Source organism: Zingiber officinale, chromosome 2B, assembly GCF_018446385.1.
Source record: "Zingiber officinale cultivar Zhangliang chromosome 2B, Zo_v1.1, whole genome shotgun sequence".
Classification (NCBI taxonomy): Eukaryota; Viridiplantae; Streptophyta; class Magnoliopsida; order Zingiberales; family Zingiberaceae; genus Zingiber; species Zingiber officinale.
The window spans coordinates 81,548,802-81,570,448 of NC_055989.1; the positions used below are offsets into that span (position 1 = coordinate 81,548,802).

General features: G+C 40.8%; 1 protein-coding gene across 1 annotated transcript; it reads right to left on the reverse strand.

The window, feature by feature from the left end:
• Positions 1–765: 765 nt before the first annotated feature.
• LOC122048386 lies at positions 766–2,356 on the reverse strand. Its single transcript, XM_042609957.1, has 2 exons — positions 1,452–2,356; positions 766–1,349 (listed from the first exon to the last, which is right to left on the reverse strand). The coding sequence occupies exons 1-2, from the start codon at positions 1,870–1,872 to the stop codon at positions 766–768; spliced, it is 1,005 nt and encodes a 334-aa protein (XP_042465891.1). The 5' UTR covers positions 1,873–2,356.
• Positions 2,357–21,647: the final 19,291 nt, after the last annotated feature.

The following is a 21,647-nucleotide window of genomic DNA, read 5'->3' on the forward strand; positions in this document are numbered from 1 at the left end:
GAGGATACTAAACTTCTATGATGTTGAACTAGTTATTTACTTTCGCACCTATTCACTTTTCCTTGATTATAGAGTGTTATGAACTGATGATGCATGTTAACTATAAAAGATGTAGGTTTGCTAGTTGGTATAACTAATTTGAATCTTAGTTAGAGAAATAATCTAGAAGGGGCCGAGGTTAGAGGAATTATGTGAGATCATGAGTGGAGTGGTAGGTTCAATTCCGCTAATCTGCTTGCTCAATTGAAGTGCACGGAGAGTCAAGTAGGTTCGGAAGAACTACACAGAATTCATCAATTAATGTGACTTCCATTGGGGTTGAAAGGTGAGTAGTTATTGAAAAGGTGAACAAGGTGTGGGATTGGTTCTAACTATATGGACTTAGGTGTGGTATTTAGCTTAAAGGCTGAGACAACAACAACAAATTGGAGCTAAACTAATCGAGTTAGAGAGGATTTTAAGTTATCTAAACCAGACTTGTATACGTGTTAATGGATAATTTACCGTGTATATGCAGGTCTTGCTTGCAGATTAAGATGTCTCCGGGGTTTTATAGAAATTTTTCTTCTAAATAAGACATATAATTAAAAAATATTGCGTCATCCTAGACTCAACGGTACCTAACCTCATTAATCTTTTTTTTTTTTACTTGCAGATTAAGATTGACTACATCAATTCCTTTCCTTGTAGAATTTTCGATGAAATGAAAAAGTTGGCAACGGTGACAGGAATTGGCGTCGTCGAGATGCAGCAATATTTAAATTCTCAGTAAACATCCATTTCCTTCTCCACCCTCGCTCCTCCGCTGATGCACCTCGAAGGAGTAGCGGCACTACTTCCTCCGCCTCCGCCTCCGCCTTTCTCCCCTGCATCGTCGTCGCCTCCCGCCTCCTCCGGTTCCTCCTCCCCCTCGTTCAGAGTCTCTAGCTGCTGCCTTTTTCTCTTCTCCGCAGTGCTGCACGCCGAAAGTACCACCAGCAGCAGCTTCAGCCCCTCTGCGTTAATGCACCAGAGCCCACTGGGGGTCGCCGCCGTTGGTGGCATCGACGGCTCCCGTCGCCGCCCCGTCTCAATCACATCCAGAAGGTCGGCTATGATCTGCCCGCTGGGGAGGGAGGTGCCGGCGGTCAGGTCGAGATGCTTACGCGGGTCGAGAGCGCCGGTCAGGAGGGAACGAGAGAGCAGCTTCACCACCGCCGACGTCCTCACCGCCAGTTGGATCGAGTCCAGGCCCTCGCGACTGCTGCTTGGATCGACGGTGACAGTAGCATAGGTGAGCTTCTTGATCTCCTCGTAGGCACGCGCCCAAACATCACCTGATTGATCACCTCCGCACGCAAAAGAAGTACCTGAACGGATGCAGAATATATGTACAAACTTGTTCTTGGCGCGCGCGCCGAAATAACAAAAAAATTCAAACCAAAAAATTGATCTCGGCGGGCGCGGCACACCTTCGAGGCACCGGAAGGCGCAAAACCGGAGGAGCATCTCCTCCAGCGTTCGGCAGTACTCGTGCTCGTAGGCGCCGCCGGAGCAGGGGAGCGAAAGGCCGTAGCAGAATCCCGGCATGGCGAAGGCGTACCTGCTCGGAGCTGCCCGGAGGACGACCTCGTCCCTTGCCAGCGTCCACTGGTGATCCCCGACCATGCAGCTGACCAAGCACACGGGGGAAGACGCCACCCGGATCATGTGCACGGAGAGCCGCCCGGCGCGGAAGACCTGCCGCCTGCCGCCGCCGCCGTCTCCCAAAACGAGCAACTTGGCCGCCATCGCCGCTTCGCTTCCGAAGGCAAGCAGCTCCGTATCGGTGCCCTTCCGGTACGTCGTCGTCTTCCCTATTCTCACTTTGCTTATTGCTTCCCGTGATGCCATTGACTAATTAACCAGTAATCTAAGCTCACAACAATTAATTAATAGTTTTACTCGCTAGCTAGCTAGGAAAACGAAATTAAAGGAAGATGATTCATTGATTCTCCTACCGTCCTACGTACCAAAGCAAGAGGTTAATTTGGAGACGTAGCGATGATCTGATGGCATACCTAATAAGTAAGAAGGTGGTAGCTAGTAGTTATAATTATAGTCAAGCGGCATCATCCACATGGCAACTGGGAGAAGACTACGTGGGCAGAGGAGGAGGACGTGGTGCGGGTGCGGTTGCGGTGGCAGCGATGCATGGCAGGCGGAGTTTCAGTAAGTGCTTGAATTGTGAGTAAAGATTAGGTGGCGCTTGGGAAATGATGCACTTGGCTGGACGACGCCGGAAGGAGCTAGCGGTGTCTGTCGACGGTCGTGAAGGGGCCGACCGAATGAATCCCGAAGCGATCGAGGAGGAGGGGGGCGAGGAAGAAGAGCAAGCCGCTTCGAAGCAGCTTGCAGGTGTTGGTGGACCGCTTTGTGGAGGGCAGGTGGTGGTGGGAGTTGGTAAAGATGGTGAACGTGGATTGGGCGGAGGCGGAGGCGGAGGCAGAGCTTCCGCTTTAACGCTTGTACCGAATATATCTATAAGGAGTTATTTTTCAAATACATACTTTAAAATAATTATTTATTTCATATTTTTATTATAAAAATATAGAAAATTATATATCCGGTCCGGAAACTGAGTCAGACGGACCGTGGTATGAGATGAATAGAATGTTGACCGAATCATGATATTCTGAAAGGGGTATGTTGAGATGACTTCTATGTTGACCAAGTCGTCAGAAGTCCTCTGGTCAACGCTACCTGCAGCTAATGACCAAGTTACCTCGGTCTTTGGTACCCCAATGCTCGAGATAGATTCAATGAATATATAAGTAATAGATTAACACATATAATAATGAAATGTGTATAGAATATGAATGGAGAACGTACCCTAGCCTAGGGGGCGTCCTCTGGTGGATCGGTAAGCTGGTCGGTAGGGGCGTAGCCACCTTAAGGAGAGGGGGTGCGATCGCCCCCTCTCACATTTTATTAAAAATTATATATATATATTTGGAAGTCCTTATCGTCACTTTGAGTAGTTGATTCATCATCATTCAATGTCGAAAACTGAAATTGATCACATATTTGGAAAGTTCATGACCTAAGTTATCCATTAGTACCACTTATACGAGGAAATATCATGATTTAAAATGTTAAGTATTGAATTTTAAAAATAAAATATATAATAATAAACGGATGAACTAAATCGTAGGGCACAAAATAAGGAAGCTAAATTAAAATTAAATCGAGTTTGAACTAAATTCAACGAGTATATATGGAGATAAGAATTATGTTGGTTCAAATTAGAATTGATTTGAAGTTGAATTATGACCGAATCAAGTTTAATATTTAAAAGAGTTCGAACGATTTAAAAAGATTTAGGATATTTTTGACGAAACCTTTGATTTTTTTTTCTCTCCCTCTTCTCCCTATGCATGTTACATCCTAACGTTAGTCACCCGTGATTTACCTCCTCCGTGTTGGCCCTGAGACGGGTTGGCGGGGGCGCTGGGGGCGAGCGTATTCGCCTTTTTGCCACAATGTTACATCCTAACGTACCGTATGCCACCTCTTCGCCTATTCCTCTCTTTTATTTTTTTCCCCTCTTCTTCCCCATTTGCTTCTTCTCCTCTTCTCCGATGTTAGTAAACCTACAATTTTTTCCTCTCCTCTTCTAAAGTACATGAGTTTTTTTCTTCTCCTTTCTCTTCTCCAGCAAGCAAGAAATACAACACCAGTTGCTGTCCTCTTCTAACAACAAGATCAAGCAGCCATCAACCCCCCTATCTTCTTCCTCTTCTAGTATTTTTTAGAATTTTATTGGCATAGCAAAATAGTCATATTTTGTCTTAGCTTACTCTCTTTGTGTTATTGCTGAGCTCACCGAAACTAGTCAAGGTTGCTAACGAAGAAAGTAAAGTTTTTTTTTTTTACTTCTTCCTCTCTATTTTATCTTCTCTATTTTTCTCAAAAGCAATGATCTTCCAAGAGTTGTAAGTTATTCCTTTCTCATTTCATGAATTTTTGAAAATTGCCCCTCCTAATAAAAAATCCTGGCTACGCCCCTGCTGGTCGGGATGCTGCTCGAGTTGTCGTGATCCGGAAGAGCAAATAACTCTGAACAGGCTGGGGAGCTGGATCTGACGACGCGGAGCCGAACGCGATGGCACGAAACTGAATGTGACCTCGGCACGCAGGACGGGATATGACATCAACACACGGGTCGGGATATAACATCGGCACGTAGGTCGGGATAATACATCGACACGCAGACCAGGATATAACTTTGGCACGTATGTCGGAATAAGATAATGACACGTAGGCCGAAACATGACACACAAGTTGGAACAAGACAACGACGCAAAGGCCGAGAATAGCAGCAGCTCAAAGGCTAAAGACAAGCTAAATCAAAAGGGTCGAGCGGAATGTTGGTGGCAAGGGTGCCGCCGTGCTGGCATGTCAGCGTCAAATCTTAAGGCATGGGCGTCGACAAGTCAAATCCACCGACAAGGGCACCCGTTGGTCAGATTCGACGGCAGGGGTGCTGGCAGTGATGCCGGCATCGGCGTCGGCGGCTGGTGACTGCTCGACGGGGTTGTGGAGTTGTAATGCCACCTGTTGTTGGAGCTACAAAAGACGGCTGGTGTGCAGAGGAAAACGGAGAATGGTGGCACGGGCCAGCCATGGCTTCGCAATGAGAGGAGTAAGGCGTCGGAGGTTTGCCAGTGAATGTGAGAGAGAGAGAGAGAGAGAGAGAGAGAGGGAGAAGGCGCTGGAAAGGGGGAGAGTGACAGGGCAACACTGGCCAGCGAAGCGTTTTACACTGTGGGGGCAGCGAAGGCGGTGTCGAGGGTGGTGCAGCGGCTTCGGAGGCTGTTGGCTGGCGAAGGCAGCGACATCACGATAGGGGAGGCGATGCGGGTCCCTGCAGCTGCAACATTTCGCTGGGGAGAGGAAGGCGAGGCAGAGTGAACGAAGCTCGAAAGGAATAGAGCCTCAGGCAATGGCAGCGGCATTGGCAGGGAGAAGGGAAGGTCGGCGGCGAAGGTGGGAGAGAGGTGGGAGAGGAAGGCGGTAGTCTCCTCCCCTTGGTGGTAACGTGGTCTTCGGCGGCAGAGACTTGAGAGAGAGAAGATGAGGGGGCAGAGACGATGAGGCTATTGGTGTGCCTGCGATGAGAGGGGTCGACGGCTGACTAGCGGCGAGGGACTAACGCAAGCAAGAGGGGCGCGTTGTACTTGGCGACAGAAAAAACACGAAGAAGGCTCCCCTTGAACAGTGTCTCCTCACCCTATTAATGCCACAATTTGTGATTTGATCAAAATGCCCCCTCTCTTTCTCTCTAATTCCCCCTAGATCCTTAGGGCATATCCACATCATATATGATCCGGTGGTAAGGGTGGAGCCTGCCTTGTAGAAGGTCATCGCCACGTGGAGGGTCATAGTCAAAGTGATCAACGTCCTGGGCACTCGTCCGATCAGGCAAACCACCTTCCCTGTCGGGATGAAGAGTAGTCGATCTGACACTTCGACAGCTCGGCCAAATACCAAGCTTCCGATGCTCAAAAAGCTCAAGCATGGAAGAACGAGGGTCGAGCGGCCGTCTCGCTCAGTTAAACTGTGGACACAGCCCCGACCAAGCAGGCAAGGCTCCCTCGCTCGACAGGACGGAGCCGGACAGCAGACCATTGGCCGAGCGGATGCTCGGCCCACCCACAATATCGCCTAGACAACGGATTGGCCGAGGGGCTGTCCTGCTTGGCCCAGCCATGGTAACACCTGGATGACAGATTGGTCGAGCGGCTCTCCCGCTCGGCCCAATAACGAACAAAATGAGCAGTTGGGAATATCTTCCTAGGAACCAGTGTCGCCGACAGGCGGCATGGTTGGCGGCATAGTCAGACAGAGAATCGTACGATGGAAGCTTCCACTGTCACGGAGGGGATATGCTCGGACTGTTAAGGTATAGCGTCAGCCACGCTTTTCTGACACCTCCTTTCCAGGTATGCTCTGAGAAGCGTGCACGCCTTGGGAAGCATGCACGCGCCTCTCTGGAGCCCTATATAAGGACCCCCAGATTTCGACGGAGGTAGGTTCACTCCTATTGTAGCTACAGTTACGTTGCTGCTCTTTTCTCTTCTCCACTTCATTTGCTTGCCGTCGGTGACGGACTTGAGCGTTGGAGGGCCATCGTCGGGGAACCCCTCCCCGGCTCGGCACTAACGACTTGTGATTGCATGCTTAGCTCGTCGGAGGCCCACATCATCTTCAGTCTACAACCAGTCAACGTGAGCGTCATCTCCTCAGCGCCCATCGACTCGACTCTCGGACAGGATCAATATATATATATAGCCAGGATGGCCTCACAAGGAAATAACATACTCAATTTTTGCTATACAATTCATAGGTTATTTACCACTATAGACGCTAGTACTGGATTAGATATAAGACAAAGAGAAGCTATGTGGGACTTAGAACAATTACAACTTTTTAGTTGGAACTGATTAAACCTTTTTGTAATGACTTCCTAGCATTAACAGCAGTTTCAGGAAACTATTGTAACCCAGAGCTAGGGGAAAGACTCTTTAGCAAACTTCCAGGAGACCTAGGAAAGGAAATACATAAGGCTTGGACGAATATATGAATGTACAATACGACAACATTGGAGTGAGAATCCAACATATTATTTCCATACTCAAAGAAAAATGTACTTATATCCACATACAAAAACAAGTCAAAAATCAACAATATGGATTTTGTAGCCAAATATATACCCTTCAATAATATGGCCTCAACCAACCTAGGCCAAGACTAAATCATTCATCAAGAACACCAAGAAAATCGATATCAAGGCCCAAGGCAATAAAACCCAAAAAGACCTACTATGTTAGAAAAAGTAGAGAAAAGAAACCCTATCTTAATAAAGAGAAACATGTGCGCAAATTTAAACCAAAGAAGACGTACGCTAATACTATCACATGTTTTGCCTGTAATTAACTAGTCCACTTATCTTCTGCCTGCCCAAATAAAAAGAATTTATATACTAGAGAAACAAAGCTAGTTACATGTACAAATCTTGATTTAGTAGAAGTACAATCAGATGTTTCTGATACATCCTCCATCTACTCTATTGTATCTGTAGACGACATAAAAGAGGTTATTCCTCCCTCTGACTATAGTCTTGTAAACTCCTTCTTGCAACCTTCATACCAGCAGTATAACCTACATCCTGAAAGCCAAAATTACATACCTTATGACACGTTAGACAATCTAGAAGAATTATGGGATGAAGTTCCATTTCCAGATACCAATCTAATGTTTAAACAACATAGTACAAAGCCTACAGAAGAACTTAACTATCCACATGAGTGGATACTCAAAACAGGAACTGATAACATTCCTTGTTTCTTTTGTAACTATTATCCATCTTTAGATAAAAGAGGTACATGTAAGTTATGTAAGAAACAAGCCTGTAATCTTTGCCTTCAACAATTGTTTTCTATTACAATACCTATAAGCCAACTCTCTAAAGGAGGTACTCGAAATTTTTTATTAGAAACAAGAGTCTCTGTATTAGAAACTCGTATTAATAAATTAGAAACAGAACTAGAAACCCTAGATAAACAAATAAAGGAAAACCTTCCTCCACATCCCTCTCAGTCTATTCTTGATAAAGGCAAAGGCTTACAACTTACACTAATAGATATGATAGATAGAGATTTGGTCTTTATAAAAGCCTCTAGTATCTGTAATACAGAAAAAAACTTTAGATATTAGAGTCAAATGTCTAGTAAATATCCATGGTCATGAGTTTACCTTACATGCTTTTCTAGATAGTGGAGCCACCAACTCCACCATTGATGAAAATACACTTTTTCAGTTTTACCAAAAATTTTTATAAAAACCGCATCATAACCATTACTGAGTACACAATTTGATGACCAACAATTAGCTTGCACACAATTTGTCACCAACACCCATTTGAAATTTTATGACAATTGTGGTAAATATAGCACACCACTTCCACTTTCAAAACTATGGATTAAACCATTATTACATCCTAATATTCACTTAATCCTAGGCTTAAATTTTCTTATAGCACCAGATAGAGCTTTTCTCCTAACCAAGGATTACGCTCTTTTCTTTTCATCACCCATAATATCCCCAATACTATCAGACTATCCCTCTATTGTCCACCCTTTAACCACCAAACCTCACATAGAACTCCTACCTTCTGACAACACACCATCTTGTCAATGTTCTCCTAAAAATGCATGTAAACAGACCAGTAAGCAACTAAAACCTAATAACCAAGCTTGTGTCATAGACTCTTCTGACCAACAAGATCAGGAAAACTTGCCTCACTTGGCTGGTCAAGCCCTATAACTGAGGACACTGAGAACCCACATGATCTCATACTCCCACAATAGTTACTTCAAATAATAAATACCCATAAATCCAATTTAAACTCTCTCATTCCTAGACTAGAAAAACTAGAAATTATTGGAGACAATCATACAAAATATTGGGACCGAGATAAAGTTTATTGCAAACTATCAATAATTAATCCAGACCTTACAATTAAGGCTCAGGACTTAAAATATACAAATTGGGAAACTGAAGAATGTAAAATGCACATTAATCAACTCTTAACTTTAGGAGCCATTCAAAGGTCCACATCTCGGCACCGAAGTCCAGCCTTCATAGTCAATAAAGGATCAGAACAAAAACGTGGCCAATCTAGAATGATATTTAACTATAAGAGACTTAATGATAACTGTCAAGAAGATGGTTATAAAATTCTTGACAAAGACCAACTCTTAAATAAAATCCAAAACTCACAATGGTATTCTAAATTTGACATGAAATCAGGATTTTGGCAAGTCAAAATGCACCCTGAGTCCATTGAATGGACAACCTTTTCCTGCCCTGAAGGACATTTTGAGTGGCTTGTTATGCCTTTTGGCCTTAAGGTAGCCCCTTAAATATTCCAAAGGAAAATGGATGACATCTTTCGAGATGTTTCTCTCTTCACCTGTGTATATATAGATGATATTCTAGTTTTCTCTAAAACTAAACAAGAACATTATGCTCATCTTCATATTATTTTTAACCTATTTGAGAGACATGGCTTGATTATTTCTCAAAAAAAATGAAAATAGCAACTACTCATATTGATTTCTTAGACGCAGAAATAGGTCAGGGACAAATAGCCCTTCAACCTCATATCTCTGCTAAAATCTTTGCTTTTCCAGAAAAAATGGACGATACTAAAACCCTAAGAGCTTTTTTAGGACTCCTAAATTATGCAAGACCTTATTTAAAAGATATAGGAAAAATTAGCGGCCCCTTATACAATAAAACCTCTTTAACCGAACAAAAACATTTCAATCAACAATACATCGCACTAGTACAACAAATTAAATAGCTAGTAAAAACAATTCTCATGCTAACACTCCCACTTGATTCTGACTATTTAGTTATTGAAACAGATGGATATGAAACAGGATGGGGAGGCATTTTATTTAGAAAAACCTCCAAATATGACTCAAAAACTACAACAACCTTATGCAGGTATGCCTCTGGAAAATTTCAAGAAAAAGAACATTTAGCTTCACTAAATTTTGAAATATTAGCAGTTATTTACTATCTAGAAGCATTCAGACTATTCATTTGCAATAAGCAAGAAATTACTATTAAAACAGACTGTGAAGCTATAATCAAATATAGCCAACAAACTAAAGGATTAAGAAAAGGATTAAGTACTAAAAGATGGTTAAAATTCATAGATACCATTATTAATAAAGGTTTACGTATTCAATGGGAACATATAAAGGGAATTAATAATTCTTTAGCAGATACTTTATCTCGTTTACTCTACTAATTTTTTTTTTCAGGTGATGGATAGACCAAGGAAAGTACGAACATCATTTGCTACTAAAACATTAAGATTCGGTACTCAAGAATTACAACAGTTCTTTGAGCGCCACAAAGACCTAACTATTTAACATTAGCACAACTAAAGGAACAAGCTACTACAACCTTCGCTCAAAGAACATCAGCAGCTTATATATTGAGTCTGCCCAATACTATACCTGAAGACATCAACTCTTACATGCGAAATTTAATGTTTTAGTACCGAATCTTAATGTTTTAGTAGCAAATGATGTTCGTACTTTCCTTGGTCTATCCATCACCTGAAAAAAAATTTTAGTAGAGTAAACGAGATAAAGTATCTACTAAAGAATTATTAATTCCCTTTATATGTTCCCATTGAATACGTAAACCTTTATTAATAATGGTATCTGTGAATTTTGACCATCTTTTAGTACTTAATCCTTTTCTTAATCCTTTAGTTTGTTGGCTATATTTGACTATGGCTTCACAGTCTGTTCTAATAGTAATTTCTTGCTTATTGCAAATGAATAGTCTGAATGCTTCTAGACAGTAAATAATTGCTAATATTTCAAAATTTAGTGAAGTTAAATGTCCTTTTTCTTGAAATTTTCCAGAGGCATACCTGCATAAGGTTTATGTAGTTTTTGGGTCATATTTGGAGGTTTTTCTAAATAAAATTCCTCCTCATCCTGTTTCACATCTATCTGTTTCAATAACTAAGTAGTCAGAATCAAGTGGGAGTGTTAACATGGGAATTGTTTTTACTAGCTGTTTAATTTGTTGTACTAGTGCGATGTCTTGTTGATTGAAATGTTTTTGTTCGGTTAAAGAGGTTTTATTGTATAAGGGGACGCTAATTTTTCCTATATCTTTTAAATAAGGTCTTTCATAATTTAGGAGTCCTAAAATAGCTCTTAGGGTTTTAGTATCATCCATTTTATCTGGAAAAGCAAAGATTTTAGCAGAGATATGAGGTTGAAGGGCTATTTTTCCCTGACCTATTTCTGCGTCTAAGAAATCAATATGAGTAGTTGCTATTTTCATTTTTTTCAAGAAATAAACAAACCATGTCTCTCAAATAGGTTAAAGATAATATGAAGATGAGCATAATGTTCTTGTTTAGTTTTAGGGAAAACTAGAATATCATCTATATATACACAGGTGAAGAGAGAAACATCTCGAAAGATGTCATCCATTTTCCTTTGGAATATTTGAGGGGCTACCTTAAGGCCAAAAGGCATAACAAGCCACTCAAAATGTCCTTCAGGGCAGGAAAAGGCTGTCCATTCAATGGACTCAGGGTGCATTTTGACTTGCCAAAATCCTGATTTCATGTCAAATTTAGAATACCATTTTGAGTTTTGGATTTTATTTAAGAGTTGGTCTTTGTCAAGAATTTTATAACCATCTTCTTGACAGTTATCATTAAGTCTCTTATAGTTAAATATCATTCTAGATTGGCCACGTTTTTGTTCTGATCCTTTATTGACTATGAAGGCTGGACTTCGGTGCCGAGATGTGGACCTTTGAATGGCTCCTAAAGTTAAGAGTAGATTAATGTGCATTTTACATTCTTCAGTTTCCCAATTTGTATATTTTAAGTCCCGAGCCTTAATTGTAAGGTAAGGATTAATTATTGATAGTTTGCAATAAACTTTGTCTCGGTCCCAATATTTTGTAGGATTGTCTCAATAATTTTTAGTTTTTCTAGTCTAGAAATGAGAGAGTCTAAGTCGGGTTTATGGGTATTTATTATTTGAAGTAACTGTTGTGGGAGTATGAGATCATGTGGGATCTCAGTGTCCTCAGTTATAGGGCTTGACCAGCCAAGTAAGGCTAGTTTTCCTGATCTTGTTGGTCAGAAGAGTCTATGGCACAAGCTTGGTTATTAGGTTGTAGTTGCTTACTGGGTTGTTTACATGCATTTTTAGGAGAACATTGACAAGATGGTGTGTTGTCAGAAGGTAGGAGTTCTATGTGAGGTTTGGTGGTTAAAGGGTGGACAACAGAGGAATAGTCTGATAGTATTGGGGATATTATGGGTGATGAAAAGAAAAGAGCATAATCCTTGGTTAGGAGGAAAGCTCTATCTGGTGCTATAAGAAAATTTAAGCCTATGATTAAGTGAATATTAGGATGTAATAATGGTTTAATCCATAGTTTTGAAAGTGGAAGTGGTGTGCTATATTTACCACAATTGTCATAAAATCTCAAATGGGTGTTGGTGACGAATTGTGTGCAAGCTAATTGTTGGCCATCAAATTGTGTACTCAGTAATGGTTGTGATGTGGTTTTTATAAAAGTTTTTGGTAAAACTGAAAGAAGTGTATTTTCATCTATGGTGGAGTTGGTGGCTCCACTATCTAGAAAAGCATGTAGGGTAAACTCATGGCCATGGATATTTACTAGAAATTTGACTCTAATATCTAAAGTTTTTTCTGTATTACAGATACTAGAGGCTTTTATAAATACCAAATCTCTATCTATCATATCTATTGGTGTAAGTTGTAAACCTTTGCCTTTATCAAGAGTAGCCTGAGAGGGATGTGGAGGAAGGTTTTCCTTTATTTGTTTATCTACAGTTTCTAGTTCTATTTCTAATTTATTAATACGAGTTTCTAATACAGAGACTCTTGTTTCTAATAAAAAATTTCGAGTACCTCCTTTAGAGAGTTGGCTTATAGGTATTGTAATAGAAAATAATTGTTGAAGGCAAAGATTTGAAGGCAAAGATTACATGCTTGTTTCTTACATAACTTACAGGTACCTCTTTTATCTAAAGATGGATAATAGTTACAAAAGAAACAAGGAATGTTATCAGTTCCTGTTTTGAGTATCCACTCATGTGGATAGTTAAGTTCTTCTGTAGGCTTTGTACTATGTTGTTTAAACATTAGATTGGTATCTGGAAATGGAACTTCATCCCATAATTCTTCTAGAATGTCTAACGTGTCATAAGGTATGTAATTTTGGCTTTTAGGATGTAGGTTATACTGCTGGTACGAAATTTGCAAGGAGTTTACAAGGCTATGTTGGGACCTTGACGTCCGCTAGAGGGCGGGTGAATAGCGTCTCACCCAAATCGTCACTTCCTACAATGGTTAGTGTGCACAGCGGAAATACAAGATAAACACTAACAATATAAAGCAAACCTAACACGTTGATTTAACGTGGTTCGGAGATAAAGCTCCTACTCCACGGTTGCAGGTAAGGTGGACGATCCCGATCCGTCGGTGGATGATTTCCCGGAGAACTTCCGGCTAGCTCGCGTAGCTCCTTGTGGGTGGAGAAACCTCGCCACAACCTCGTACAAGCACACTAGATCACTTGGGCACTTGGAGACTCTAATTAGGGTTAACCACCACTAATTTTGTCAACTTCAACCAAGCTTCCAATGCTTGGTTATATAGGCCCTTCGTGGAAATTCGACCGTTGCAGCCCAACGGCTCGATACCAACCCTCTGTTCGCTACCAGTCGACTGCTACAGTACTGCTACAGTAACGCTGTAGTACTGATACAGCAACGCTACAGTACTGCTACAGTAAACCCTAATTTTGGGATTTTACCACGAGTACATTCACTCAGCACTCGTTCTCGCCCGACCAATCTAGACCTAGCCTTCTAGCCTCCTCCATCAGCCTTGCGTCCCTCGGATGCCTCCCCATCCTTCACGTCTTGCCTTTTGGAGCTTCCATCGACCTTGTCATTGTTGTCGGGTCTTCCTTTGCCAAGAGGTCGTGCCTCCAGGACTTCATCCATTGCCAAGTCACACTTGGACTTACGTTGCCAAGACTACATGCTTGGACTTACACCGCCAAGACTCATCCTTGGACTTTCCTCCTTTGCCAAGATCACACTTGGACTTTTGTTGCCAAGACTACATGCTTGGACTTACACCGCCAAGACTCACCATTGGACTTTCCTTGTTGTACCTGTATCCTGCACACTCACAATGCATATCAAATACAACAATAAACCTAACTTAAACCTTTGCCCAAACATCAAAACCTAGGGTATCCAGATTGCTCCAACAATCTTCCCTTTTTGATGTTTGGCAACCCGTTTAAGTTAGGGAAACAATATAGCAATACATATGCAAATAAATATATGTAATATACACATTCATAAATCATGGAACCTAATCCTAGGCTCCCACTTCACCTAAGCTCCCCCTTGAGCTAGGATTTCTTGCAAAGGTAAACTTCTCCCCTTTTGCTAATAAATGAGCAATCGCTCCCCCTTCACCTAAGCTCCCCCTTGAGCTAGGATTTCTTGCAAAGGTATGTAAGTTTCCCACTTAAACCTAAACTTCTCCCCCTTTTCCATACATCAAAAAGAGCTCCAACAATATCCCAATTATTGGACTTTTTGACCTCTAATGACCATAATCATCATGTATTAATCCCCCATAAGATTACATACATGTTCACCACTCTTTTGGTCATTTTCTAATGCTTGAAAAACATTTTCAGACCGTATCAGTCGACTGTTATAAGTACCAGTCGACTGCCATCGTCAAAATGAGCTTACAGAGACATTCTGTGCTCATGAACAGTGTTACCAGTCGACTGGTAAAACCAGCAGTTGACTGGCCTCGTCAAAATGAGCTTACAGAGGTCCTCTGTGCTGAAAATTACTGTTACCAGTCGACTGGTACATTATGTTAGCAAAAATCAACCTTTTTAATCTAAGTTCAGAAATGCACCAGAAATTCCACATACCTCCAAAAATTCTCAAAATTTTTGGAGAGGTCTATTTTAACCTTGTCTACTTGGGAAAAATATATATAAAAATATATTTATCACAGATCTCAAGATTGACACAAAATTCAAAACTAGCTAAATTGTTCAATTAAACCTTGACCTAAAGTCCTAGTTTTGGCTTCCTCTTGATGTATCTGCCCATACTAAACCATAATGCATCACTAGCATTAGTTTATATGACATCTATACATCAAAAACTAATTTTTATACAATATGAACTCAATTCATATTTCTATGCATGAAACTTAACTCAATTGTGCCAACCTACTATGTTAGAGACTTAAGTCCGTCTCCTAACCACTTGGCACATTTGATAACCCATCTACCATGGGTCCCAAAGGCTCTTCCTAGCCTTAGGAATCTTAACCTTAGTCACCTCCCTTGGTGACTCATCCACTATGGCTAGGCCACTTCGGTGCACCTCGGGTGATACTTGGCCTACAAAACTCACCTTCTTAACCTTAGACACATTGTCTTTGGTTAATTTCTTCTTGTCCTTAACCTTGGACATCCCATCCTTGCCATAATTATATGTCACCCTAGCATATTCATTCTTATTGGCCTTGGATGACTCTCCCTTGTCTTTGGTCACACCTCTCTTACCAATGTCATGTGCTACCTTAGCACTTGACCTCCTTTTGGTCTTGGAGGGACCTAATTTGACATTTTTGGGTCTTTGACCACCCAAATACATGTCAAGTCCTTTAGGTCCAATAATGAACCTCTTTAGGATTTTCTCCATTTCCTCAAGCTTTGTCTTCAAGGCTTGATTTTCCAATTCTAGGGTTCTAACCCTAAAGCCAACATGTCCACCTTTGGCATCCCTAGACCTAGCCACCTTCCTAGGTATATGTCTCCCTTTCTTGGGATTAATGCCTAGGTTTTCAACCACCTTCTTCTCCTTAGGCAAGATAGGTTGTTTTCTTTTAGGTCTATCATTTGAAAATGATTTCCTAGGGTTATCACCTACATTAACCCTATTCCTATCATTATATCTAAAACCATAAATATGCATGGGAAAATAATTCATATTATTTTTAACATGCATGGAGGAATTTGAATTTGAACTTAAATTTAAATTAGGGTTTACCTTACCCTTTACCTTTGGAGCTCTCCCTTGACATAAGCCTCCATTCTTCCTCCACTTCTTCTCCCACTTCTTCAAGTGCGCCAATTTCTTGAGCTCTCCTCTCCTTGGGCACTTTGTGTGGTAGTGTCCCCATGCACTCACCACACGTGAAACACCTAATGTGCTTCTTCTCCTTCTTCTTCTTCCTACAACTCACATTAGTTTCTAAATTAACTTTAGTGAGTTTAGGGTTTACCTCCTTTACCTTCTTGATCGAAGGACACCTACTCTTGTAGTGCCCCATCTTACCACACTCAAAACATTTGATGTGGTACTTTGTGCTCTTATTAGTAGTTGAGGTGGAGGGTTGAGCTTCCAAGATCTCCTCTTCCTTGGATTGCTCTTCTTCCTCTTTACTTGAAGATGTGGACGGCTCCACTTCTTCCTCCCTTGAAGATGTGGATGATACCTCCTCATCTTCCTTCTCCTCCTCGGATGTTGAACACGTATCAACATCCGATTGGTCCTTCTCCTCTTGAACCAATGAGTCATTCTCCTTGGGCTCCTCCTCTCCTTGGATTGGTGTAGGACTCTCATGAAGTGCAATTACCTTTTTCCAAAGGTCACTTGCGTTCTCGTATTCACCTACATTCAATATCGCATTAAGAGGTAATAAATTAATTAAAATTCTAGTTACCTCCTTGTCCGTCTCCAATTGCTCTCTTTGCTCCTTGGTCCAATATCGACGTCGGAGACGTTTTCCCTTCTTGTCCGTTGGAGTTTTAAACGGTTCCTCCAATACAATCCATTGGTCCCAATTCATTTGGAACCACATCTCCATGCGCTTCCTCCAATAGTCGAAGTCCTCACGCTCGTATGGAGGTGGGATTCGGATGTCCCATCCGAGAGGTTCCTCCGACTCCATCTTCTTCCTCTAGTCGCTCTCTTGGCGATTAGTCCAACAAGAGCTCACCTTGCTCTGATACCACTTGTTAGGACCTTGACGTCCGCTAGAGGGGGGTGGGGGGTGGATAGCGTCTCACCCAAATCGTCACTTCCTACAATGGTTAGTGTGCACAGCGGAAATACAAGATAAACACTAACAATAGAAAGCAAACCTAACACGTTGATTTAACGTGGTTCGAAGATAAAGCTCCTACTCCACGGTTGTCCGTAAGGTGGACGATCCCGATCCGTCGGTGGATGATTCCCCGGAGAACTTCCGGCTAGCTCGCGTAGCTCCTTGTGGGTGGAGAAACCTCGCCACAACCTCGTACAAGCACACTAGATCACTTGGGCACTTGGAGACTCTAATTAGGGTTAACTACCACTAATTTCGTCAACTTCAACCAAGCTTCCAATGCTTGGTTATATAGGCCACGGGTTAGAAAACCCCGCCTACCAGCCGACTGCCAAAACATGCAGTCGACTGCCCTTCGTGGAAATTCGACCGTTGCAGCCCAACGGCTCGATACCAACCCTCTGTTCGCTACCAGTCGACTGCAACAGTCGACTGATGAAACCACCAGTCGACTGCTACAGTACTACTACAGTAACACTACAGTGATGCTACAGTACTGCTACGGTAAACCCTAATTTTGGGATTTTACCCCGAGTACATTCACTCAGCACTCGTTCTCGCCCGACCAACCTAGACCTAGCCTTCTAGCCTCCTCCATCAGCCTTGCGTCCCTCGGATGCCTCCCCATCCTTCACGTCTTGCCTTTTGGAGCTTCCATCGGCCTTGTCATTGTTGTCGGGTCTTCCTTTGCCAAGAGGTCGTGCCTCCAGGACTTCATCCATTGCCAAGTCACACTTGGACTTACGTTGCCAAGACTACATGCTTGGACTTACACCGCCAAGACTCATCCTTGGACTTTCCTCCTTTGCCAAGATCACACTTGGACTTACGTTGCCAAGACTACATGCTTGGACTTACACCGCCAAGACTCACCATTGGACTTTCCTTGTTGTACCTGTATCCTGCACACTCACAATGCATATCAAATACAACAATAAACCTAACTTAAACCTTTGCCCAAACATCAAAACCTAGGGTACCCAGATTGCTCCAACAGGCTATAGTCAGAGGGAGGAATAACCTCTTTTATGTCGTCTACAGATACAATAGAGTAGATGGAGGATGTATCAGAAACATCTGATTGTACTTCTACTAAATCAAGATTTGTACATGTAACTAGCTTTGCTTCTCTAGTATATAAATTCTTTTTATTTGGGCAGGCAGAAGATAAGTGGACTGGTTCATTACAGGCAAAACATGTGATAGTATTAGCATACGTCTTCTTTGGTTTAAATTTGCGCACATGTTTCTCTTTATTAAGATAGGGTTTCTTTTCTCTACTTTTTCTAACATAGTAGGTCTTTTTGGGTTTTATTGCCTTGGGCCTTGATACTGATTTTCTTAGTGTTCTTGATGAATGATTTAGTCTTGGCCTAGGTTGGTTGAGGTCATATTGTTGAGGGGTATATATTTGGCTACAAAATCCATATTGTTGATTTTTGAGTTGTTTTTGTATGTGGATATAGGTACATTTTTCTTTGAGTATGGAAATAATATGTTGGATTCTCACTCCAATGTTGTCGTATTGTGGTGCTACATTCATATCCGTCCAAGCCTTATGTATTTCCTTTCCTAGGTCTCCTGAAAGTTTGCTAAAGAGTCTTTCCCCTAGCTCTGGGTTACAATAGTTTCTTGAAACTGCTGTTAATGCTAGGAAGTCATTACAAAAAGGTTTAATCCAGTTCCAACTAAAAAGTTGTAATTGTTCTAAGTCCCTCATAGCTTCTCTTTGTCTTATATCTAATCCAGTATTAGCGTCTCTAGCGGTAAATAACCTATAAATTGTATAGCAAAAATTGAGTTTGTTATTTCCTTGTGAGGTCATCCTGGCTACTTCCTCAGGATAGTGGTTTTATAAGCTTCCCATGCTGCCCTTGCAACATCGCCTAAGTAATTTTCCCCTACTCTTATCATGGCTTCTCCTGTTTCTATGTCCAGTTCATGCCTGGCTTGATAATCTCTTTTAACAGAGACTATCCACTGTTCTAAATAAGTATCATAAAGTTGTCGATCATCGCATTCTCCAATATTTAATAAGACCGAATTTTTGCCAAAATAAGTAATTTCAGGTGGTCTCCTTTTTCCTATTGTTCTTAGTAAAGGATTATTATTAGTGTATGGGGTAATCTTTATTCTTGGGGGATGCTCTTCTCCATAATCCATAGTTCTCATAGAGCTTTCAGGGTATCTTACTTGTAATGGTTGTGGTCTGAAATTACTAGTACTACTAGATTTAGCTGGATTCATTAAATTTACTGTTGAAAAGTATATATATATATATATATACTGTTGCCTTTTCTAAACCCGAAACTTCTGCCACGTTCTCGTGATTCTTGCCCTCCCTCGCCCTTCTTCTCGTGACCGCCGCCCTCATTCGCAAAAGACTCCTCGGCGCACACCCACTCGCCCTTCTTATAGCGGTCGCCTCCCTCGCTCGCAGTAGACTCCTCAACCAGCCTTCCCTCGCCTCGACAAGGCTCTCACAGGCTGAGTACCTCGGTGAGACAGAACTAGGGTTCCCGTCCCTCTCTTGTCACAGCCGTCCTAGGGTTCCTGTCCCTCTCTTGTTGCAGTCCTCCTCGTCCAGAAGCTCCTTGCAAGGAAGCTCTCGGCGTATCTAGGGTTTCAGGTGCCTCCCTCGCTCGTCTCCCCAACGAATCTAGTGTTTCCCTCGACGTGACTAACTTCATTGTAGGTAAAAGCTCATTTTTAGAAATTTTATTATTTTTGTTGCATTTATGTTATTATTTGAAATTGTAGCTTTATCTGTTTTATTTGAAATTGTTGTTTTCCTTCTGTTTAATACTGGCAGATTTCAATCAAAATGTATTGTTTTTGTTGCAAATTTTAAAACGTGATTTGAAACTGTTGTTTTGCTTCTGTGTTATACCATTATCTATGATGTTCGATCTCAATTTTCTAAACATGTGCAATAGTAGGGTTTTGGAGTCTGATTTGGACATTATACAATGTGTAGATGAATCAAAATTGAAATGGTAATAGTTTCTTCTATAGGTAGTAATGTTTTTATTCAAAATCAAAATCAAATTGGATTTAGTATTTTGTTCAATGTTACTTCAATACTAATGTTTTCAATTATTTGTATTGATGTGATAATTAGGTAATTTTCTTAATGATCACTAAAAAAAGCAATTAATTGTGTTAGTTTCATAATCTCATTTACTTTTCATATCGGTTGTTTTTTTTTTTACAAGAAACTTGCAAAACAGCGTTTCCTATTATCAAAGAATGATAAATCATTTCATTTTAAATTCTAATATTTTATTTTTATAAAATTCTGAATGCTGTTTTAATGTAGGGAAAAATCAACATATATCAAATATTCAAAAGTAAAGAGGAGGCAAAAAAAAAAAAAAAAAAACCTTTTCAAGCACACTTAGAAGAGAAAAAAAAACCAACTTCCATTTCTTCAGGTGCAAATTCACCTTCAACTTCGTGATTTGTCATTGATGCTTAAACCATGGTGCGATGTTGCGAGATGAGAAATCAGAAGCATGTAGTTGTATTTTTTAGATTCTTTAAGTTATATAATGGATCAGCAGTTTTGAGTAGCCGTATCCATATTGAGTAGCTTTATGAATTGCTGTACATCCGCTTTGGTTTTATTGGTTGTCAATTCCCTCTTCAAACTCAATGGTGCTTAGAGTCAGTCACCACTTTTGTTTTATTGCAGTCACATAGCCGGACCTCATTGGAGTCACCATTTTCTTCACTGTATCATCTTTTATTTGATAGATGAGAAATCTCAGATTTAATTATGTTGGTATGAGTTGTTCGTCATGACAATGGTGCTAAAACAGATATACCAACGGGAAATTTGGTAGATAAAGTGAAACAACCAAGGAGGAATGTGTTTGAAGCCATCATCATTAACTCGGCATAAACCTTTCAATAGCCACCGTGCATAGATTCAAGGTCTTTTTATGAATTTGGAGTTGAAAATCTGTAGTGCCATGTATACGATACAAATTCTAAACTTGAGATTATTCTGAACCTAGGTGGATCTTTTCTGATGCATACACACAAACACGTATATAATATATATGGAAAAAAAGATGTTGGATCAACATCTTTGGATGTTTTGTTTCTTCGAGTATATGAGAATTGTTCGTTTCATTTCTTTTAATTAATCTTGTTAAAAGTACATTATGATTTTTGCTGCAAATTATACTGCAAATAAATAATCTTAAAATGATCAACTTATACTGCAAAGAAATAAACTAACAGTGCTCCAAATATTTTGAGCAATATACAACTAAAAGAAGCATAAGAAACATGACTAGTTATGTCTGCATTAACAGTGTTAAATTCAGTTAACAGAAATTACAATTCCTGTTCACTCCCATTGCAAACTCAATTATCAAACTGCTATCTTCTATGGCTTTTACAAAAAAATTACATAAAAGCTCCACTCAAACATGACATGGAACACAACCACCCAATGGAAACTAAAACAAGATCAAGCTCTTTTCTTCTTGGAGATTTTTGTGTGTGCTGACCGTGAACTCAGAGGTCCCAGTAGTGTCAAAGTATTGTGTGATTTTTGTAAAAAAAGATTTTAGGATTATTTGATTATTCTCAAAGTTGATTAAGAAAACATTATCTCATGTAACAATAAATTAGATGAGGTGGATTGAACATTGTTAACTAAATCAAATTTCAATCAACTAACACCACCGATTCCAACCCACACTAAAAAAAGTCAATCTCTATTAAAAACAAATAATGAGCAGGTAAATAATGAAGTAATATTATCTCTGTTAAAAGAAAATAATGAGCAGATCCACCTTATTTATAGAAGAGAGTGAAGTAAAACATATGCACAACCAGCCATAAGTCTCTCAGGCAAATGAA

Excerpts from the sequence above, each read along its gene's own strand:
- LOC122048386 (XM_042609957.1), bottom strand. The coding sequence starts at position 1,872 with ATGGCATCACGGGAAGCAATAAGCAAAGTGAGAATAGGGAAGACGACG. Across the intron at positions 1,350-1,451 it reads CGCCTTCCGGTGCCTCGAAG|GTACTTCTTTTGCGTGCGGA; the intron begins GTGTGCCGCGCC and ends GCATCCGTTCAG.